This window comes from Misgurnus anguillicaudatus, chromosome 22 (genome assembly GCF_027580225.2).
Source record: "Misgurnus anguillicaudatus chromosome 22, ASM2758022v2, whole genome shotgun sequence".
Classification (NCBI taxonomy): Eukaryota; Metazoa; Chordata; class Actinopteri; order Cypriniformes; family Cobitidae; genus Misgurnus; species Misgurnus anguillicaudatus.
Window position 1 is genome coordinate 3,913,976 of NC_073358.2, and position 21,198 is coordinate 3,935,173.

The 21,198-nt window shown below is 34.2% G+C and overlaps 1 protein-coding gene and 1 long non-coding RNA gene across 3 annotated transcripts; both read right to left on the minus strand.

Moving 5' to 3' along the window:
• Window positions 1–19: 19 nt before the first annotated feature.
• LOC129440871 (uncharacterized) lies at window positions 20–7,965 on the minus strand. The gene is made up of 3 exons (XM_055200438.2): window positions 7,660–7,965; window positions 1,686–1,787; window positions 20–1,610 (listed from the first exon to the last, which is right to left on the minus strand). The coding sequence occupies exons 1-3, from the start codon at window positions 7,673–7,675 to the stop codon at window positions 1,063–1,065; spliced, it is 666 nt and encodes a 221-aa protein (XP_055056413.2). The 5' UTR covers window positions 7,676–7,965; the 3' UTR covers window positions 20–1,062.
• A 4,086-nt stretch (window positions 7,966–12,051) lies between these two features.
• On the minus strand, window positions 12,052–14,031 carry LOC129439399 (uncharacterized). 2 transcript variants are annotated; one of them, XR_012365384.1, is made up of 5 exons: window positions 13,717–14,031; window positions 12,886–12,956; window positions 12,627–12,799; window positions 12,323–12,536; window positions 12,052–12,223 (listed from the first exon to the last, which is right to left on the minus strand). It is a non-coding gene; the product is annotated as an uncharacterized lncRNA (long non-coding RNA). The 2 variants fall into 2 exon arrangements; XR_008642801.2 differs by having other exon boundaries at window positions 12,886–14,031.
• Window positions 14,032–21,198: the final 7,167 nt, after the last annotated feature.

Below are 21,198 nucleotides of genomic sequence, written 5' to 3' on the forward strand. Positions count from 1 at the left end.
CAGAGTCGTGAGACGGAGGTTTTAGATGATAAAATAGAACAGAGTTTTATTGATGGACAGTTAGTTTCAGTTGCATATGCCTCAATGTTCAAACCTCGTCCACCCCAGGAATACAGAATGCACTTGTTATAACCAAAATTGCTCAGCTGTAACATCCCTTAGACCTTGGGCTTCCATAAACATTCTCTTTATCTATCTTGTTTACACACAGACAGAACAACTCTATGAAACTTCCCAAATGTGAAACTGAACCACCAAGAGACATATAAAATATAGAAATACAATGAATGAATGAATGATATAATAAAATACAGAAATATAATAATGAATGAATAATGAATAAAAAACAATAATGAATAAATGAATTAATAAACAATAATGTAATAATAAAATTGATAATAATGAAATTGATAATGATAAAATAATATAAAATAATCAAATACAATAATTAAATGGATAATAACTAATGATCAAGATGATTATGTAAATAAATGATTAAAGATAAAAAAAACACAATAATAAAAACATTCTGCACGTGAGGATCTAAGGTAGGATCCTTCAAACTGGACTGGACATATTAATATACTTCAATGATCAAACACTTGATAAAGAAAAGGAATATCTTATTCAGATGTTGATTTTACTGGGGAAATTTCACATTCATAAAGTAAAATGGTCTGACTCCAAACCAAAATTCGTTCACTTTAAAAATGAGCTTAAGAATTACTGTACTATGCTAAAGAACTGTAACAGTAAAAAAATCTGACAGAGCTCACATGATTGCAAGCAAATATGACATTGCTAATTGAATGACATCTTTTTTCTTTTTCTTTTTTTCCCTTCTCGCTCTCTTTGTTTATTTATTTATTTTATATAACTCTGGCTTGTTGATTTAAAAAATGTTATACTTTTGTTTAATTGCATATATTTCATTGTACCATTGTTGACTGCAAAAAAAAAACCTGACTTGGGCCAGTTTGAAACAAGCTCCGAACCACTGATTCGAAACAAAAGATTCGTAAATGTTTCGAAGCCTCATGAAGCACCTACTAAATGCACCTACTAAATGCACCTACTAGTTGGTTTGCCACCCACCAATAAACACCGAAGAAGATGAGCTATTTCCTCTATGGCTGAACGCTGTCTATCTAGACTCGTCTGAACAGCACCGTCATGAGCATCTAGCAGAACGTAAATCTGGCATAAACGATCGTTTAACTCTTGTAGTTTGCGGTCGAAAGTGTCAAATCTTCTATGAAGCTCACGCTCACAATTGTCTAAATATTTTTTTATCTCTTCATATTGAGCCAGTATTCTGTTGCGAAATTCATGAACCAGTTGAGGATTTTCTTTTAGGATTTTTTTTGAGCTTTCATCATTATTTTCATCAACAGAAGGATGAGTAGTGTTCGGTGTCTGCTGACCGCTCGATGGTAATCCGTTGTCATCAGCCCAGGAAGCTTGATCGCAAGCGTTCATCTGCGACTTGGACCAGTCTGCCTCATCATCAGCGCATGCGCTACGATCACCAGCCCAAGATGAACGACCACATCCGTTCTGGCGTGAGGTGCTACAGCCAGGCTCGCAATCGCTACACCCGAGACAGTTTTCTGCGTGAGTAAACATAGCAGAAATAAGCAAGCTGCGAATACAGTTTATATTCAACGAGTCAAAAGATGACTCACCGTATAGTGGTAGGACCTCTGCTGCATCAACGCCGAACCCCTCCTCCTGCAAGGGATCTGAAAGATCTATCAGTTTGTCCCCCTCGTGTTCGACGGTCAGATCTATCACCAGAGGTAGAAACTTAATTTTATATCGACATAAGCAGAAAAACACAAATCAGAAAATCTTCACAATTTCCAATACTAACCAACTGCAGAAGCGCAGAAACATACGTCATGACAGTCTGAGGCCAGAAGTGGGCCTTATAAGGCATTCCGCTACTTCTTTTTTTATTTTATTTTTGCATTCCGCTACTTCTGTGTCGTTGTAAATTAGTGCTGGGCAAAGATTAATCGTGATTAATCGCATACAAAATAAAAGTGATTGTTGGCATAATATAAGAGTATGTGCTGTGTGATTATTATGTATAAATAAATACACACACATTAATTTATGTATTTAAGAAACATTTACATGTTTATATATATTTACATGTTTAATATATATATATATAAGTAAAACAATTCTGAAATGAAAACATGAATGTGTGTGTGTGGTTAAATATACACAATTATTAGACACAGTACACGCACATATATTATGCAAAAAAAAATCGCTTTTATTTTCTATGCGATTAATCGCGATTAATCTTTGCCCAGCAATATTGTAAATAATATGGTGGTATGATTATGCAGGCATGCGGGTTTTCTGTCTTTTATGCTCCGTACAGACGCTAACTTTGTTAGAAAATCATACCCATTATATCAGGAGCTGTGATCAAGACCCACGTCGATGAAAAAAAGCAAAAAAATAAATAAATGCTTGCACAGAGTGATTCACTCGACTTCAAAGTACCGTGAGATCAGAGTGCGTGTTGTGCTTGTTTTAAGAAATGTATTAAAAAGATTTAATTTAAAAAGATATATTTACGATATTTGAAATGCAACTGTATATTATTATATTATTTATAAATATATAGGGCGATTTCAGAATGACTGAGGCACTTTTTGCCATTTGAGATTAATTATATTTTATATATACACACACACGTATGCATGTAAATTATGCGTGTTATGTATTTCTGTAAAATAATGTAAAACGTAAAATTTGTTATTTGCTACAGACAATTGTTAATAGTTTTTTTTTTAGTTAAATGTATAGTTTATTATCCATTTTTATGTGTAATGAATATAAATAAATTTAACACAAATCTTAAAAAATAAAGCTTGAGCATTTGATTTGAATGAAAAAGCATTTTAATAGATTTTAACGTTTAATCATTCTCCGTCCATCTCCGATCTGAGATTACAACTCCGCCACTTCCGGCCTCAGACTGTCAGTCTCAGACTGCCATGACGAATGGTTCTGCGCTTCTGCAGTTGGTCCTATCTCACAATTTTAGCAATATTTTAAATAATAAGAAATATGAGAAAAAAAACGTAGTAAAGCTCATTTCCGCCCCCGAGAATATCATATAAAAGCTTGCAGGTTTACAACCGGTTTAACGTAGCCTAGCGCTAAGTTTAGAGACAAAGAGTTTTTAGAAACTTAAAGGAACAGTATGTAGGATTGTGGCCAAAACTGGTATTGCAATCACAAAACTTGTGGCTTAAACTGGTACTGCAATCACACAACTGGTGACCAATACACAAAATGACAACATAAACATCAGTTGAGGGCTGCAACTCCACTTTTTAAATGACAAACCACTGTTGTCAGTGATATAAGTATTTGAAATGAAAATGATTTCTTAATGTCTAGTGACATATCAAGGCCATTTTATTCAAATGTATGAATTGATATACATTTCTTACATACGGCTCCTTTAATTTTATATCCACATAAGCAGAAAAACACAAATCAGAAAATCTTCATCATGGTGACAATTTTAGCAATATTTTAAATAATAAGAAATCCAGTAGCAGTTTTAACATAAAGTGGCAAGGCATCTTACGCACAGAAGCCACAGGCACGTGCCACTTCCGGTTTCCAGTGGCTCGTACCACTCCGTTTAGTTGCTCGTACACTGACACATGTCAGTAAAACTAGGTTTGTTCTATTGAGGCATGTGGCACTGATAGTCAGCGATCGATCATTACAGATCCGAGCGTAACTTACACGTGCTGCTGCTGTGTTCATTTCATTGTGACACAATGATTTTGTGTGTCCTTCTTGACTCTGGTGTTTCAGGTAACCGAATGCGTAAAATGACTCGAGAGTTATATATATCTTCTTGACGCTCGTTCATAAGGGATTGTATGATCACAATATGTAAATATTTAAAATGGAAATGCATAATATTTTGAGTGTTTTAATTTAATAAAGCACAGTATTTGTCTGAGCCATGGTCGTGTGAACATTGTGCCTTTCCTTTATATTAATATTTTTTTTATCTATTTTTTTAAGTAGTAGGCCTAATTTAAGTGAGTCTAGATATTCACACCCTTTAAATGAAAGATGAGATCGAAGTAAAAAAAAAACTGCCCCTTCTCTTAAAGCATACTGTAGGCAACATTTAGATCCATTTGAAATGCATAAAATAACTGATTGGTTTAATCGTTTGTAAAGTGTTTCTGTCGGAGCTTACTTAAAAATCTTTTTTGCTTTGAAATAATTTAATTTATTTAAAATAATTACTAATTCTCATAAATATTGTGAAATAATAATTTGTAAAAATTAACAACCCTTATTTCTTATGGATAACAATCTATATAAAATGTAATTTTGAAGGGCACGTGACGTATTTGCACTGTCAACACCGTGTAAATATCATGTTGTAAAATATGTAATAGGACATTGCTTTTAAACATAGGATGTAAACTACCTACTAGATAATTGGAGACCTATAAATTTACTTTGTAATGATTATAAACTACTAGCTTTGGTATATGCTATAGAGTAAAAAATGTCTTGAATAAATTAATAGATGGTTTTCAGTCAGCGTTTATTAAAGGTAGACAAATTCATAACAATGTGAGACTAATTATGGACATGATAGATTACCAAAGCCTTATTAACACAGAAAGCCTTATATTGTTTATTGATTTTTTTCAAGGCATTTGATTCCTTAGAACATGATTTTTTTTACTGAAATCGCTCCAACTTTTTGGGTTTGGTAACAGTTTTTGTAAGGTAATCAGAATGTTTTATGACCAAATATATAGTTATATTTTATTACAATCAGATATCACTCCTAGAATAAATGTCTCTTGTGGAATAAGGCAAGGATGCCCAATTTCCCCAAAATTATTCATTATTTGTACGCAGCTTTTGGCATATTTTGTAGTAAATAATAAAGACCTGGAAGGGATAAAAATTGGTTGACACCGATTTGAAAATAAGCCAATTTGCTGACGATACAGTGATATTTCTAAAGGACAAATCAATTCTACAGAAGGCTTTAAATGTGATTTCTGTTTTTTTCAAGGCTTCAGGCCTTTGCCTTAATTTAAAAAATTTGAAATATTACCTTTGTATAATTGTATTGAAACAAACTTGGAGATGATTCTAGTTAAGAATGATGTAAAATACTTGGGCATTTATTTATCAAAAAATTTGGCAATAAGAGAATCCAAAAATATCATTGGGAAATTTGAAAAAATAAAAAGGAATTTAAATCATTGGTTAACAAGAGATTTTCCTATTTTAGGACGTAACCTGTTGTCAAAATCAGAAGGGATATCTAAATTAATTTACCCATGCTATTCTCTTTATATTAGTTCACATAATATAAGAAAAGCAAATACTATAATTTATCAATTCATCTAACGTAATAAAACTCATTACATCAAAAAAATCACAGCTTGTAAAGGATTATAGTAAAGGGGGTTGAAAACAATTGACTTTGAAGTTTTTAGAGTTAACTGGATAAAAGGTTTTTTAGATAAACCTAGTTCTATATCATATTCCCAAAAATATCTTTAATAAAGTGGGAGGTTTAGAATTTCTTTTAAAGTGTGATTTCGAGGTTTCCAATTTGCCTGTTAAATTGTCTGAGTTTCATAAACAAGTTCTTCATTATTGGAAGATGGTATTTACTCATAATTTTACACCACATGGCTCCCCCTTGTGGAATAATAGAATAATAACAGTAAATAGGAAATCACTTTTTCTGAGAAATTGGTTTGAAAATGGAATCATTTTTATCACAGATATATTAGATGAACATTCTTAGTTTTACGGATTTTGAAATGAAATTTAATATACAAAGTTCAAAAAGAGATTATGTAAAGCAATACCAATAGCTTTATTAAATATGATACAAAACTATCTACATTTTTCAAAAAGTCAAATAAATTTGCCTAAATTGCAATTAAATCAAATTCCCTTAAATAGAAAAAATGTAATAATAATTATATTAGCAAAATATTCAAAAGTAAACTATTTTATGGTTTTGATCAAAATATAAAAATAAGGCATTATGATGACAAAATGTCAGATAAAATTCATGAAATGGCCTATACCTCCTACAATTAAAGAAATGCAATTTAAAATTATAAATGGATATTACCCAGCAGCAGAAATGCTTAAAAAGAGATTTGGTTTTGAAGTGGAGCCATGTGTGTTCTGTTCCCAGGAAGACAAAATATTGAACATTTGTTTTTCTCTTGTGTAGTGATAAAACATTTCTGGCAAGATGTCATGAACTGGTTGGGAACAAAAATGGAAAATATTACACAACTACAGTTAAAGCAAATTCTTTTTGGTAATGAAAATCTTCCCAAAGAAATGTTTAGAATTTATAATATTATAACAATTATGGGTAAATACCATATTCACAAATGTAAATGGCTAAACAAAAATCCATCCCGGTTTTTAAAATTGAATTGAGGGAATAATTTGCTTCTTGAAACTTCTGATAAATTCCAGTGATAAGATGTACTCTCTATGTGAAGATGTCGCAACATTTTTGTCATTATAATTTATAAGCTTCCATGTAACTTTAATTTAAGGAAAATTGTAGACTGAGAACAGTATACTTATGTGGATAACTTTGACATGCCTTATGGACTGTTAATGCTTATTTTAAATTATTTTATTTCTGTTTATTTTATTTACTTTATTCTGTTATAACTGTGTTCAATTTTGTTCTACACATAAGTCTCCCAGCGAGAGATTTTGTAAATTGTATTTGTAAAGAATTGTGAATAAAAAAAAAAGTATGTTGTAAACTACCAACATGGTTGGACTGACACCTATTGTTTTGGCGTGCATTTGTGTAAATGCGGTAGCCTACTTTGAAGAAAAATTATTATAATATTCTGCGAGATTCTTCTAAATGACACTTTTTATTAAATACAACACATTGACACTGGTTACAAAAAACATGCCACTCACAGACTAAATTTTCACAATTAACACATTTAGAAATAATATATTAAAAACTAACAGTATTATACAATATTGCTCAGACAAATGCTGTGCTTTATTAAATATATCAAATATTTGCCTTCCCATTTTAAATATTTAAATTTTTAATACTTAAATTGTGAATTATGATCATACAATCCCTTGTTGAACGAGCATCAAGATGTCCTATTTAGCTCTCGATGCATTTTACGCATTCGGTTACCTGAAACACCAGAGTCAAAAAGGACACAGAAAATCATTGTGTCACAATTAAATGAACATAGCAGCAGCACGCGTAAGTTGCTCGATCGGTGACTAGTATTAGTGCCACATGCCTCAATCCAACAGACCTAAGTTTTACTGACATGTGTCTATCAGTAACGTTAGACAAGCCACTGAACGGAGTGGTGTGAGCCACTGGACATCAGAAGTGCCACTCGACGAGCCACTAAAAAGTGGCATGAGCCATTGGACACCGGAGTGCCACTCGACGTGCCACTCGACGAGCCACTGGTACGAGCCACAAAACGTAGTGGCACGTGCCACTGGCTTCTGTGCGTAAGATGCAATGCCACTTAATGTTAAAACCCCTTCTCATAAAATTTGTAATCACGCCAACAGAAACAATAAAATCGCTTCACTTACCGCCACAGTGTGCCATCTTTACGTTTCGTTGAATGTGTTGTTGAATTGGATGTATGAAAGCGGGTGGTTCCGTGTTTTATAGCGAATGATGGTTTCCAAGTATATATATCGCTGCAGCCCGGAGACTGCATGTGGGAGGAGCTTATGCCACAAGGGGGAGGAGCTTATGCCGCAAGTAGGAGGGATTTCAGAAATGTGCAAGTAGGAGAAGTTTCCGCTTCAAATGGGACGGTGGTGAATCCTCTGGAAGTTTGTACAGCCCACTTGCGGCTAAACCTCCACCCATTTGCAGCTGGCTCCGACCTTCATGGGAGGGGGCGCCCCTTCTTCTTCTATTGACTTTTTATGGCGGATGGCAAACCAACTTATGGTGCATTTACCGCCACCAACTGGACTGGAGTGTGAAGCACTGGTAGGCGTATGACATTCGCGTAACAGTAAAAATACATAAATAAATAAAGGTTAAATTCTATCAAATACTCCTATTTCCTATTTATAATAGAACCATATATAATACTTTGTTTTTCTTGTTCTTTCAATATATTTATAATATATATATTTATATTATATATATATTTATACAATATATAATATATTTATTAATGCATCAACACCCATGAATGAGTATTAACCTTTCATTCTCATATTTCTTACACTTTATTAATACATGTTCTATGGTTTCTGGCTGAATACAATAATTACATTGCCCTGATTCATGTTTTCCTATTTTAAACAGAGAATGATTCAATCTAGTATGACCCATTCGGATGCGTGAAATTGCTGTATCTTCTTTTCTATTCCTGACAACATATTTTTCATTTCCTACTTGCTGTTTATTGTTATACATAAACCTACCCTTGCTGTCACAATTCCATGCCTCTTGTCAGAGGCCGGAAGCTTTGTAATGTTCCAGCTTGGAAGACATTAAGAGATGCATGTGTGAAACACAGAAAATACAAAAATCTGCCCAATGCAGTGCTTCTCAATTATTTTCTGTCACGGTTTTTAAAACCTCTAAAGAAATTTCACCTCAGGATCGCGTTCCAGAAAACCTCCTGCAGACGGCCGCGCGCTCTACACCTGCGCAGTAGCCTAGCTGCTAGCCTACGCATGTAGTCGTCTTTTGCTTTAGCGGGAGCTGATATCTGCTGTTGTTTCATTCTGGTTTGCCATTGCATAAATTATATTTGGCTAAAATACTTGTGTTTACACACGTTGCAAAGTTTTATTCTACCAATGATAACACCTATTAAAAATAAACAAATAGCGTGCTGCTTTGTGGTCATTATTGTGTCATTTGAAATAAAAGTAAATAAATTGCAAAGCACCACTTCAAATATGTCCGCAAATGTAAGAGTTTCCTGGTAAATAGGGAATAAGTTGTTATTTTTATTGTACTTACCTAAAAAAAAGATAACCACATTAAATCAGCTGGACTTTTGTTATTAAAAGCAAGTAATATAGGCTACTAAAATAAAAGTGATGCGCTGTTATATTTATTTGCCGATGTGGCTCGTAGACATCGACTGTATACAACACTCAGTAGTCAATATGAAAAATTCACAATAAAATAAAATACAAAAATAAAACATAATTTCCCCATAGACTTGACTAAGTCATACATACCACGTAATATTACAATAGGTACCCTGTAGTTATGAAATACTTAGAGAATAATTTTCCATATATTCTTACCCCCGTATTACCCCAAACTTAAAATATTATTCCCTTATACCTACAAGTAGGTACTGTAGAGGTACCCTGTTGTTACAAATAGGTACGCTGTAAATTCGGTTTAATTACGCGGTACTTTGCGGGTCGTAAAATAAAGTGTTACCTTGTTTTTTAGTCTATAACAAAAAAGACTTAAAATGCATCAATTTGCCTGAAAAAAATCCTTATTTACAGTATATAATATAATATAATATAATATAATATAATATTTTTTGGCCATTTGATACTGAAAAATTCAATTAAATATAATCAATAAATAATAATAAAAATTCAAGCGGCTTATCAGCGTGATTGGGGTGTAATGTCTTTAAGTGACAGTGCAAAAAAAATCACTTCCTGAAAAAGAATTTTCCCCGGGGTCTCGCGCGCCCCCCCTGGTGTCGCTTCGAGCCCCCCCTGGGGGTCCCGCCCCACTATTTGAGAAGCACTGGCCCAATGGATCAGCAGGAGGAACTCAAAATGAATAGAAGTATTGTTAGATAAGGTCCTTTCTTTAACCCCACTTACAGCCAAGAAGGTCTGAATGAAAAATAAATGAAAAGTTCAACGCGTCGATTAACCCTGTCAGAGGCTGGAATGTGGTAGGAGTACATGATTTAACGTGCCCCGGAGGTAACCCATTCCCTGGTCATAAACATGTAAACGCTATCTGACCGTTCCGGTAAAAATTTATGAATAACTCAAGCAAAAGAATGCAGCTTCAAAAAGGATACTATCTGTGTATTGAATAGTTTATTTGAAAAAAAAAAAAAAACAGTTTTAAAAATCAGGTCATCTATACAAAATGCAGAATAGGACATTTACAAATTACACATTGTTTTTTGCTCTTCATCTTGAGAGAATTCATTGTTCATTATTCTGTTGGTCCCCAGCTGGGCAACACACATGGGGCCCATATTGGCCCCACTAATGAAGGCCACATTATTTACCAGGTCCCAGTATGGGTTTTTTATGGGTACTGGACTGGTCCCTTATTATGTAATAATTATACTTTAATGCTTAATTGTGATTTACTTAAATAATATATTTGTTTTAAATTGAAAACCGATAAAGCAAAATAATTTCAGTTCGGTAAATATCAGTTTTCAGCATAAATATTCAACAGTTCATTCATCTATAACATCACAAAACATGAAGGAGGTGCAATATGAAAAATGAAAAAAAAAAACTGTAAAGGTTCAATATCAAAATACTTTATTGTCAATTTATATCACTTTCAATGCTAAAATAATCATGAACATTTCAAAACTGCTAATGCAGGTAATGACTAACAATTTAACATAACACTTAAAATAAGCATTGAAAGAAGTCAAACTCTTAAAATACTTGAGACTCAAAAACAACACAAATATTGCTCACTGTTATGGAGATGGTCTTAATTCTGGGGCCTATTGCACAAAACTAGGATAAGGGATTAAGCCGGGATATCTTAGTGATCCTGGCTCAATTGATCCGTGATCCGGTTGCACTAAAGCTGGATAGGGGGCAGGAGGATATGTTATGGTATAAATTACCATCTATTCTGTGGAGCTAGCCTGCTCCAGACCAGGCTAAATTCCAGGATCTATTTAATCTCGTCCCTTATGTCAGTCAGCAGTCACCACAAACAGAAAACCAATAGTTATTTCACTGCCCAATATACATTGTTATCACATATAACTAGACCCACTGTCATTTTTTTATGTTTATGATTAATAATTTCAATAATTTTGGATAAATTATGAGTGTTTGACAATGTGGCTATCATTAGATAATTTACAGTTTCCAATAGAATGAGGCTATATATATATATATATATATATATATATATATATATATATATATATATAAAATGATAGAACATTAGGGCCACAAAGGATGAAGTTGTAATATTGTAACTTGTTGTTTTAGAGGAGCACAGTTGTTACAATAACAGTTGTGGGGCATTTCGTGAAATTGTACGTCAGTATGGTTTCAGAAACAAGGACATACTTAATATTTTGGTACATCAGCATCAAATTGTTACAAGTATCAGGACTGTAAGAACAATATGCATCTTTCCACAGAAAGAACCAGCCTCAAATGTATGACTTTCTCCTTTACTCGGTGTGGCCCTTATACTCTGTCATATAAAATACACATTCCATATAAATATAAAAGCACAAAGTGTAACATTAAGTTCCTTTATTGAATAAGGGCAAAACAAAGCAGGTAAACCATCAGCTCTTTTCGAAACTGAAGTCACACAGTGACTCTACAAGATGGAAAGCACAGAATCAAATCATATTATACAACCAAAGGTCTGTATATAACACCCCCTCATGTCTGCACACTGAAATAAATGCAGGACAAATCCATACACACACTAACTGAACAGACAATTTCAGACAACTGAAAACAAGACAATTAATGGATGCAGTAGCATCCCTGCAAGCTTGTATTACAAACAGTATACACACAGTATACAGCACAAACATCAAGAGAGGCCAAAAAAAAATTTGAAAGCACACATACTAACTAAAATAATTCAACACATATTGGTCTCTCAGCAGCCGACCACTGTTGTAATCAGGGAAGATTTCCGGATTGTCCCAGTCCATGGTTGGCGGCACTCTGGGGGCCCTCTCCTTCCTCAGGCAGGCCACATTGTGGAGGACAACACAAGTCACAGAGGATTCTGGAGTCATGGACTGAGCCAGGCCATTTTCCCAGTGTTCAATGGAAGAGATCAAAAAGTTATGTTCACCTGAACATTAATGCTGTGAAAAGATTTCATATTTACAAAATCTGCCACCTGAGGGGGCTTTTATCCTTATGTGTGTGCAGTCCAGTGCACCAATGACACTGGGTCCTGTAAAAGAAATGAGATTTTGTGATGGCTCCAAATGATGACTCCTCACCAGACTATATATGTAGACTATATAGTACTTTCACAAGTTTGACATGATACCTTATGCCTTTTGGAATCCAGAGAGATGGTCTCCTCATCATCATCGTCGTCGTTATGTGCTGATGAAATGGGGCCTTGACCCTATCACATTTAATCAGATTCATATTGAAGCTAGTAGACAAGACATGCCAGGCCTTTGATGGAGTACTCACTGGATCAGCATCGTCTTGTGCTCATGCTGGTGGCTTTAACAGGAACACAGTGCTGCCAGACACTGCAAGGCAATAGGCAAACCAAAGTCAGACAGTCCAAATAGATTCAATATGAATGTGATTGTGTCCCATGTAGAGATGGAAGAACATACCTTGTTTGAAGCGGGTGGCATCTTGGGAGGGACCTATGCTTGTCTCTTTTCCCCCAGGGATCCCCTCCAACAGGCCTGCCTTTATTTAGCTCCAAAGCTGGCCTCTGCTGGGGTGAGCTCAGCTTTTGGTGACCCACCACCCGTGCCTTGTCTCTGGGTATTCTTTTTCACTGCTAAAACATACAGACAATGTGTAAGCAGGCATCTTCTGGGTACAATCTATGCTTGTGCATTATTAAGTATTAGTCAGGGCCCTTACCATTCTGCAGAATGTTCTTGTATTTGATTTTGACCTACTGCTGTGACCATTTTGGCCCGGTCATATTTAATCTACATCACACACAAAGAGAGAGACTTTCTTTATCACACAAGAACATTCAATGGAGTCACACAGCAAAAAATGACTTACTTTGTATTTTTGTCTTGTTTTCATTAAAAACATAAAAAATTCTTAAATTAAGATGCATTTTCTTGATGAGCAAATGACCTAGGAAAATAAGGGAAAAAAAATCAATCAGCCAATGGAATATGAAAATTTGTTTTAAATTAAGTGTTTATGAAAAAGTATATTTCAAGAAAACTTTTAATACATCTTAATTTAAGAATGTTTCTATATTTTTACTGAAAGCTAGACAAAAACACGAAGAAAGTCATTTTTTGCAGTGCAATGAGCAAGTGACCTTGGGTCCTTTGAAAGGCGCTTTATAAATTAAATTGATTATTATTAATAGCTCATCTATTTATTCAATCAAATTTTATTTATAAATCGCTTTTCACAATTGCATCATTGTTTCAAACCAGCTTTACATTAATAAAAGCAGAAAAAAGTCAACGGTGGACAACATAAGAAGCACATAATGAGCGTAGTAATAAATTAATGTAAGGCTGTCATAATAATTTATTGAAGCCTTATCCAGTGTGATGGAGTAACTTTACACAATTTCACTCATATTTGCAGTCCATTTCAATAAAAATATGAACTGTTTTATTATCAGAGTACAATTGCGTTTTTGGAGATGTGAATTAAATATTTTAATTGTAATTGTGATGTTTCAGCAGAGCGGTGAGTGTGTAATTGTGCACTACTTACGCATTCAGGCGGTCTGCAATACTTTGCCACGGTTTTTCTTTTTGCTTTATCACTGTGGCGGTGTTGCCTTTCTTCTTAATTATGTATTTTACCTCCTCGTATGGATTTGCGCCTCTGACGGGGAAAAGAACGCCGCTAGTTGCCATGGTGAATCGGTGAATCTGTGATCGGTGGCGGGGTCTAGTTGAGTGAGCCGTGAGCGCGCACCTATCGAGGATTGGTTTCACCTGGCTTGATGAATCCGTGTCTGATCATCCTGGCTTGGTCTTTGTGCAACCAATTAAGCCTGTACGCACTTGTTTTGGCTTCATTGAGCTCAGGGGGGTATTGCACAAAAGTAGAATTAAGAAAGCCAGGATAACTATGGCGTAATATTTGTGCCTCAATCCTGAGCGAGCAATTGTAAGTTTTGAGCACAGAGAACTATATTTTGCAAGCACATTACATTATATTTTGAACAGAAATTAACAATCGCAAAAAAAAATTTTGTTTGAGCAAATAAAAAACGATTCCGTGTTTAATAAATATATTTGCTTGTTTGCTATTATCCATATATTTACGTGCAGTAATAACCCGTGCTCTCTCACAAACCTCTCTCTCTCTCTCTCTCTCAACCTCTTCTGTGCGCGCTCAACTCGATGCACACGCTCGCTCAACTTACAACAGCGTTAAGAGTGTGCCACAAAATCAACCAATCAGAAAATTAAAGGTAAATTTTGATTGGCTGTTGGTCTCCAACCAAATCGCTAGTATAACCAATGGCCAGTTGCATAAACCTTTAAGACTAGTCTTAAAAGTTAGTCATGATTTTTTTTCTTCAAGACTGATCATAACTGTTTTAAGTATGTTCCATAGAAAGGTAGATTGGTCTAATTTAAATCCAAATAATAAGACTGATTAGCCCTAAATAATTGCTAGTTAGTCAGAATCATTCTTAAGACGCAGTCTTAAAGTCACGGCTATGTTTATGCAACTGGCCACAAAGCCTGTCCGGTAGAACTATCTACAGCATCCCGAAAGCTTACTGAAACAAATCTAAAAAAATAACTGACTACAGCACTAATGGATTAAAACACATTTTGGTAAGTTTTTTATTATTAACTTAAAAGTGCCTTGATAGTTTTGTGTATTATAATGCTGTTGTGTTGTTTAACTTACAATATTATATTGTGACTAAAGTTAGCTTAACTTATCCTTTTCAAAGCACAGCTGCAGACAATGTCATCAGAACAGCAACCCCTAAATGTCTCACCAAAGCCACATTTGAGTAGTTTGTAATATTTTGGTTATAGTTACTGTGTTTATTACCTTTATTTTGTTTGTCTGCATTCTTAGCGTGCAAACTACATTTCGTTGCTTACGTTAACTAATTTTTTTTTTTTAAATGAATTACTATTTTAATTCTGCTAATAATGCAAAATGTTACTTAATGTAACTATTAACATATCTGTTCTTGCTCCTGTAATGGAATACATGTGCTTTGTATGTTGATTGCAACTCTCATACATCCTCCCTAAGCCTCAAGAAGACCAATTTCAATTTAACATCTGAAATTTCTGGCAGCAATGTGCATTCAAGGTAACGTTATAAGTTTAAATAACGTTTAAATCATTATGAAGAACAAAGTTAAGCCTTTATTGTTCGCTTAGTTTGCTAAATAAAGTTATCCTGGGAGTTAGCCTACTGCTTTTTTATATAAATTAGTTAACGTAAGCAACGAAATGTAGTTTGCACGCTAAGAATGCAGACAAACAAAATAAAGGTAATAATCACAGTAATTAACCAAAATATTACAAACTACTCAAATGTGGCTGTGGTGGGACATTTAAGGGTTGCTGTTCTGATGGCATTGTCTGCAGCTGTGCTTTGAAAAGGATAAGTCAAGCTAACTTTAGTCACAATATAATATTGTAAGTTAAACAACACAACAGCATTATAATACACAAAACTATCAAGGCACTTTTAAGTTAATAATAAAAAAAACTTACCAAAATGTGTTTTAATCCATTAGTGCTGTAGTCAGTTATTTTTTTTTATTTGTTTCAGTAAGCTTCCGGGATGCTGTAGATAGGTTATACTAGCGATTTGGTTGGAGACCAACAGCCAATCAAAATTTACCTTTAGTTTTCTGATTGGTTGATTTTGTGGCACACTTGTTAAGCTGTTGTAAGTTGAGCGAGCGTGTGCATCGAGTTGAGCGCGCACAGAAGAGGTTGCGAGAGAGAGAGAGAGAGAGAGAGAGAGAGAGAGAGAGAGAGAGAGAGAGAGAGAGAGCACGGATTATTTCTGCACGTAAATATATGGATAATAGCAAACAAGCATATACATTTATTGAGCACGGAATCGTTTTTTATTTGCTCAAACGAATTTTTTTGCGATTTGTTAATTTCTGTTCAAAATATAATGTAATGTGCTTGCAAAATATAGTTCTCTGTGCTCAAAACTTAAAATTATTCGCTCAGGATTGAGGCACAAATATTACACCATAGATAACAGAAAAGGCCCAGCTTGACCTAGTTTAATCAGCCCATCCTGGCTAAGTCTGTTGCACGATTGCTAAGCCAGGATGAGAACGTGCAGCTATGTCAAGTCAGGTTGGCTAGCTAGGATAAGTGCACGTTGACGGAATTCTTAAACAGACCACGGGATCGATCACAGAATCACTGATGCAAAAATTGATAAAAATTCATCATGAAACTGCAAACACTTAACTACTACTATGTGTATCTACAGTATTTGATGCAAAAAGTGTGCATTATCTTAATAAAGCCATTTATTTCCTATAACAATTTATATTTGGTGGAACTAAACAGAAATCATTGAATTATTATAAGATTTATGTACAGGATTTGACCATGAAGAATTTTTTAAGGAAAATATTAGGAAAAGGCAACAATAAAAAATGCCACTGCTAAAAAGCAAACATGCTGGTGTCTCTGTAATACCAAGAAGCCCTCAATATGGGATCCTTCAGTGCATACAAGTGGATTTCAACCCCACCCCCAAACTAAAGCTTCCAAAAATACTACATTTACTGTGAGCTTCATAAAGTTTTCAAACAGTTGTATTCATTGACATGCTATAAAACACTGAATAGTATATTCTGGATTGTTGGTAAATAGCCACCATGTTCAAACAAGGCTGGTTTGGACTGGAATATTGGGAAGTAAGATGGTAGGTCCCCTGAGGGGGCCAAAAGGACATCTGGAAGATATGTAGAGTACCCTAAAGATGGGCATGGGAAAAAAATGAATCATGTCTTCTGAAATTAATTTACTTTCATGCAGGATAATACAATATAGCATGCTGCAAAAAAGCAACACTGACTATTTTAATATGGCCATGAAATAAGAAAAAAATTAAGGTACAGTATGAATACTATCCGCTGACCTCTTTATGGACTATCATTATATGAAAGATCTGTGAGGTGGACAGCACTATAATTCATATTCAAACATAAACTCTGGGATGCAATACTAGCATCTTCAAGTGAAATAAAGACAAAAACTGTAGACTTACAAGTTTAATAAATGGGACAGTAAAAGTCATGTCAAAAACATGCTCATATATAATTATGTAACCTGTCTTAAATACATTATTTGATTTACAATGATTTTTTTATTATCTGTCTATGCAGCACATTTGACACATATCTGTTTTGTGGATTATTTTAACACACTGAATTTTGATAAAGTGCATTTTGCATAATAATTTGGAAAAGCATAATTTGCATATTTTTTAAGTAATAAAGTATCTTTTGAGATTTTAAATACGTCAAATTATGTATTTAAATTGAATAACATACACAATGTCATATAACTATTGAGATTAAAATACAATTTGTAAAATTACTGACTTTATTTTAAAAAAACAAACAAAAATAGCATGTGCATAATAATTTGGACCATCCATCACTTTCAGAAAATCAAGATCAATGACATTTTGCAATGCTAATGGCTTGATTGCAGAAATAAATCTACACATAAGGTAGTATCTGCTGACATATTTTATTGTCTGTACTTAGTTTAACATTAAAAAAATCTTATATATCTGTCATAGGGGTGGGTGCCAACCACTGCATCCAAAAAAATAGGGAAAACTGTTACACAAAATAATGCCTGTTCTACTGTGACTGCCCTTATGTAACACTTTATGGAGTAATCTGTTCCTGTTACTTGCAATCTTGTAGAAGTGATTTATCTGAAATGGTATAGTCTGCTATACCATGCTGTGGATGTTTTATGAGTCTGTGGTGTCTGTGGGTCTGTTGGGTGAGGTATGAAAGTGGCGGACAGAAATAAACTGGACAAATTCATTAGAGGCGCTGGCTCTGTACTTGGTATGGAGCTGAACTCTGTTCACTCTGTTCTGTTGTGGCTGAGAAAAGAATACTGTCAAAACTATATTCAATTCTGAGCAATCCCTTTCACCCACTACATAGGGTGCTGGCCGAACAGAGAAGTACATTTAGTCAGAGACGGATCACTGCTAAGTGTTCTACTGAGCGTTTTAGCAGATCCTTTATACCTGTGCTCATGAGGCTGTTTAACTCCACTTTGTAAGTGCTGGGACAATGCACTATTGTAAGTAAATTACCTTTTTTTATACGGGAAAAGTTATAGTTTTTTTTTCTTATCTATTAATTTTTAAATCATGGATGGGCAGTTATGTTTTTATTTCTTTTTTCTTTAATTTCTTTCTTTTCTATAATTGTAACATTAAAGCAATTTCCCCCTGGGATTAATAAAGTTCTTTGAATTAAATTAATCACTAGGATTAATCTTAGCCTGGTTGTTAGCCTGCTCTGGAGCAGGCTAGCTGCAAAGAGTAAATCTCCATAGTAACTTCATCTAGATTAATTTAGCCTCCCCTCATGCAACCGAGTCAGGGCTAAATTCAGCCAGGATAACTGGAAAATCCCAGCTTAATCCCTTATCTTGCTTTTGTGCAATACCCCTCTGGTCAGTCATTTATCCTGGCTGTCTTAATTCTACTTTTGTGCAACAGGCCCCAGATCATCAATTAATCTTTGCTCAAACGTTTTATGAAGAACTTCCAAAGCATCCACAGCCAAACTCATTAAATGTCCAATGTTTGCTTTGATTCATCGCTGTGCAGTCCGTGAACTTGTACCGTATATTACATTTTCTACAAACACAACTCAGAAAAAGTGTAACAGTTGTGAGAGACTCTTGCTGCTCCGGTAGAAACCATAGACTGGTAGAAACTGTATCCTTGCGCCTGAATGTGAATTCTTGTCATTTAAATGTTTATCATCTTTATAGTTGTAATGTTAAAAGTCTGCCTATTTTAGCAAAGATGATTTAAAATGAGAGTTTATATTATGTGAAAAAAAAATCACAATTATGAACATTTCAAGCAGGACTACTTTGTCAAGCGTAATGTGTCGTAGGAGTGAGCAGATCTCCTTATATGAAACACCTGACTCCACTAATCAGACTCCTTTCAGAATGTTTGAAACATTTCTTTAGTTAACACACTAACAAACTGATGAACTTTCTGACATTTCTTATTTTCACTCATGGTCAGCTGTGCAAATTAAAATTAATAATTGGCAGGTAAACATTATAAATATCACAATTAAATATAAACAATAATAATGCATTTTTATTAAAAATGTTTTATACTGATCAGATCCTATCTGTGATATTATTTGCTTTTTGTATAAAAGTGACTATCAACCATAAGTAATAATTTTAAGAGTTTAAATGTATATAAAATGTATTTTAAGCATGAAATTATTTTGCCCTCATAGGTCCCATATGGGTCCCATATTATCATCCAACATGGGCATACCTATATGGGACCCACATAGTCAACCCACATGGGACCCATATATATTGCCCATGTGAAGCCCATGGCCAAATTAAACCCATGTTGCCCATATGGGACCCACATCTCAACGTTAATTAAATGTAAAAAATAATGCATTTTTATTTAAAAGGTTTTATACTGATCAGAATCATATCTGTTATATCATTTGCTCTTTGTATAAAAGTGACAATCAACCAAAAGTTATTATTTTAAGATTGTAAATGTATAAAGATGTATTTCAAGCATAAAAATGTTTTTCCCACATAGGTGCCACGAGGGCCCCACATTATTATCCCACATGGGCAAACCTATATGGGGCCCACATAGGGAAACCCACATGGGACCCACATATTTTGCCCATGTGAAGCCCATGCCCACATGTAACCCATGCTGCCCAGATGGGACCCACATTGGGCCCACATATCAATGTTGGCTGGGTAGTGGTTGTAGATTTCCTAATAACATTACACTGTACGTTTAGATAATTATCTCTCATATTGTGATTTCATCTTTTTCTGTACTGCTCTATTACTTTGTTATTTTTAACCCAACGTTGGGTCAAAAAGGACAAACCTAGCCATTTGGTTAAATGAAACCAGAAAATGTTTGTATTTGACCCAAGAATGTGTTAAAACAACCCAGCATTTTGAGTTGAAACATTACATTACAACCCAATGGTTTCAGTTTAGCCCTTTTTGACCCAACACTGGGTTAAAAATAAGCCAGCATTTTAAGATTGTAATATTTTGTCTTCAAAGTTTGCACTATTTTATCACCTGACTCTTTAACACAATATATAGAGATTTTCATTCTGCACTTAACATTATATTTGCAGACTCATCATTTGGCTCTACTATGCATTGTATTAATATATTGCCCCACCTAAAAAACTTTTTATTAGTGATGTACCTTTCTATATCTCTAATTCTGTTTATTTTTTCTTGTCTTTCTGTTTATTTGATTTCGGTTTACTTTATCTTAAATATAAAACAACAATATAGTACAGAATAATAATAATCTTGTTGTACCTTGGTGGTGGTAATGAATATGGTAAGATTTAAATATTTACCAGACATGACTGTAATAGTGATGGCTAAACTTTGTGCATGGCTAAAACTGTATATGCAATTGCGATTACAGAATTGTAAGCTGGCCCAATATTAATTTTTGCCTTTTTTAGTGACTATAAATAAATAAATGATACAAACTGCTTGTTTTGTTTGTCATTGTGTGCCCCTGGAATATTTGTCTGCAGTGCTGTTATAATAAGTCTAGGGGGCGCTGCAGGTGTAGCTTTTGGTTCATGTTAATAACAATAACATGTTGCTGACATAGAAATTAAGCATCAAATGTGGATTTTTTTAAAAGTAGTATTAAATTTAACTAGTGTTAGTAATTGAAACGTGTACAGTTACTAAAAAAGAAAAACGAAAAAGTGATGACAGTGGGGGCCCCCTAGCACAGTGGTTCTCAAACTTTTTCAGCGTGCGGCCCCCTTTGTGTATGGTGCATTCCTTCGCGGCCCCCCAAATAAAATTTACGACAAATTTGTTCTAAAAAGTAAAATTTTAATTCAACAAAACATATTAAATTATACAAAGTAGTGCTGTTGGTTAATAGCCTTATTTTTTTAGGTTTAAGTAAACA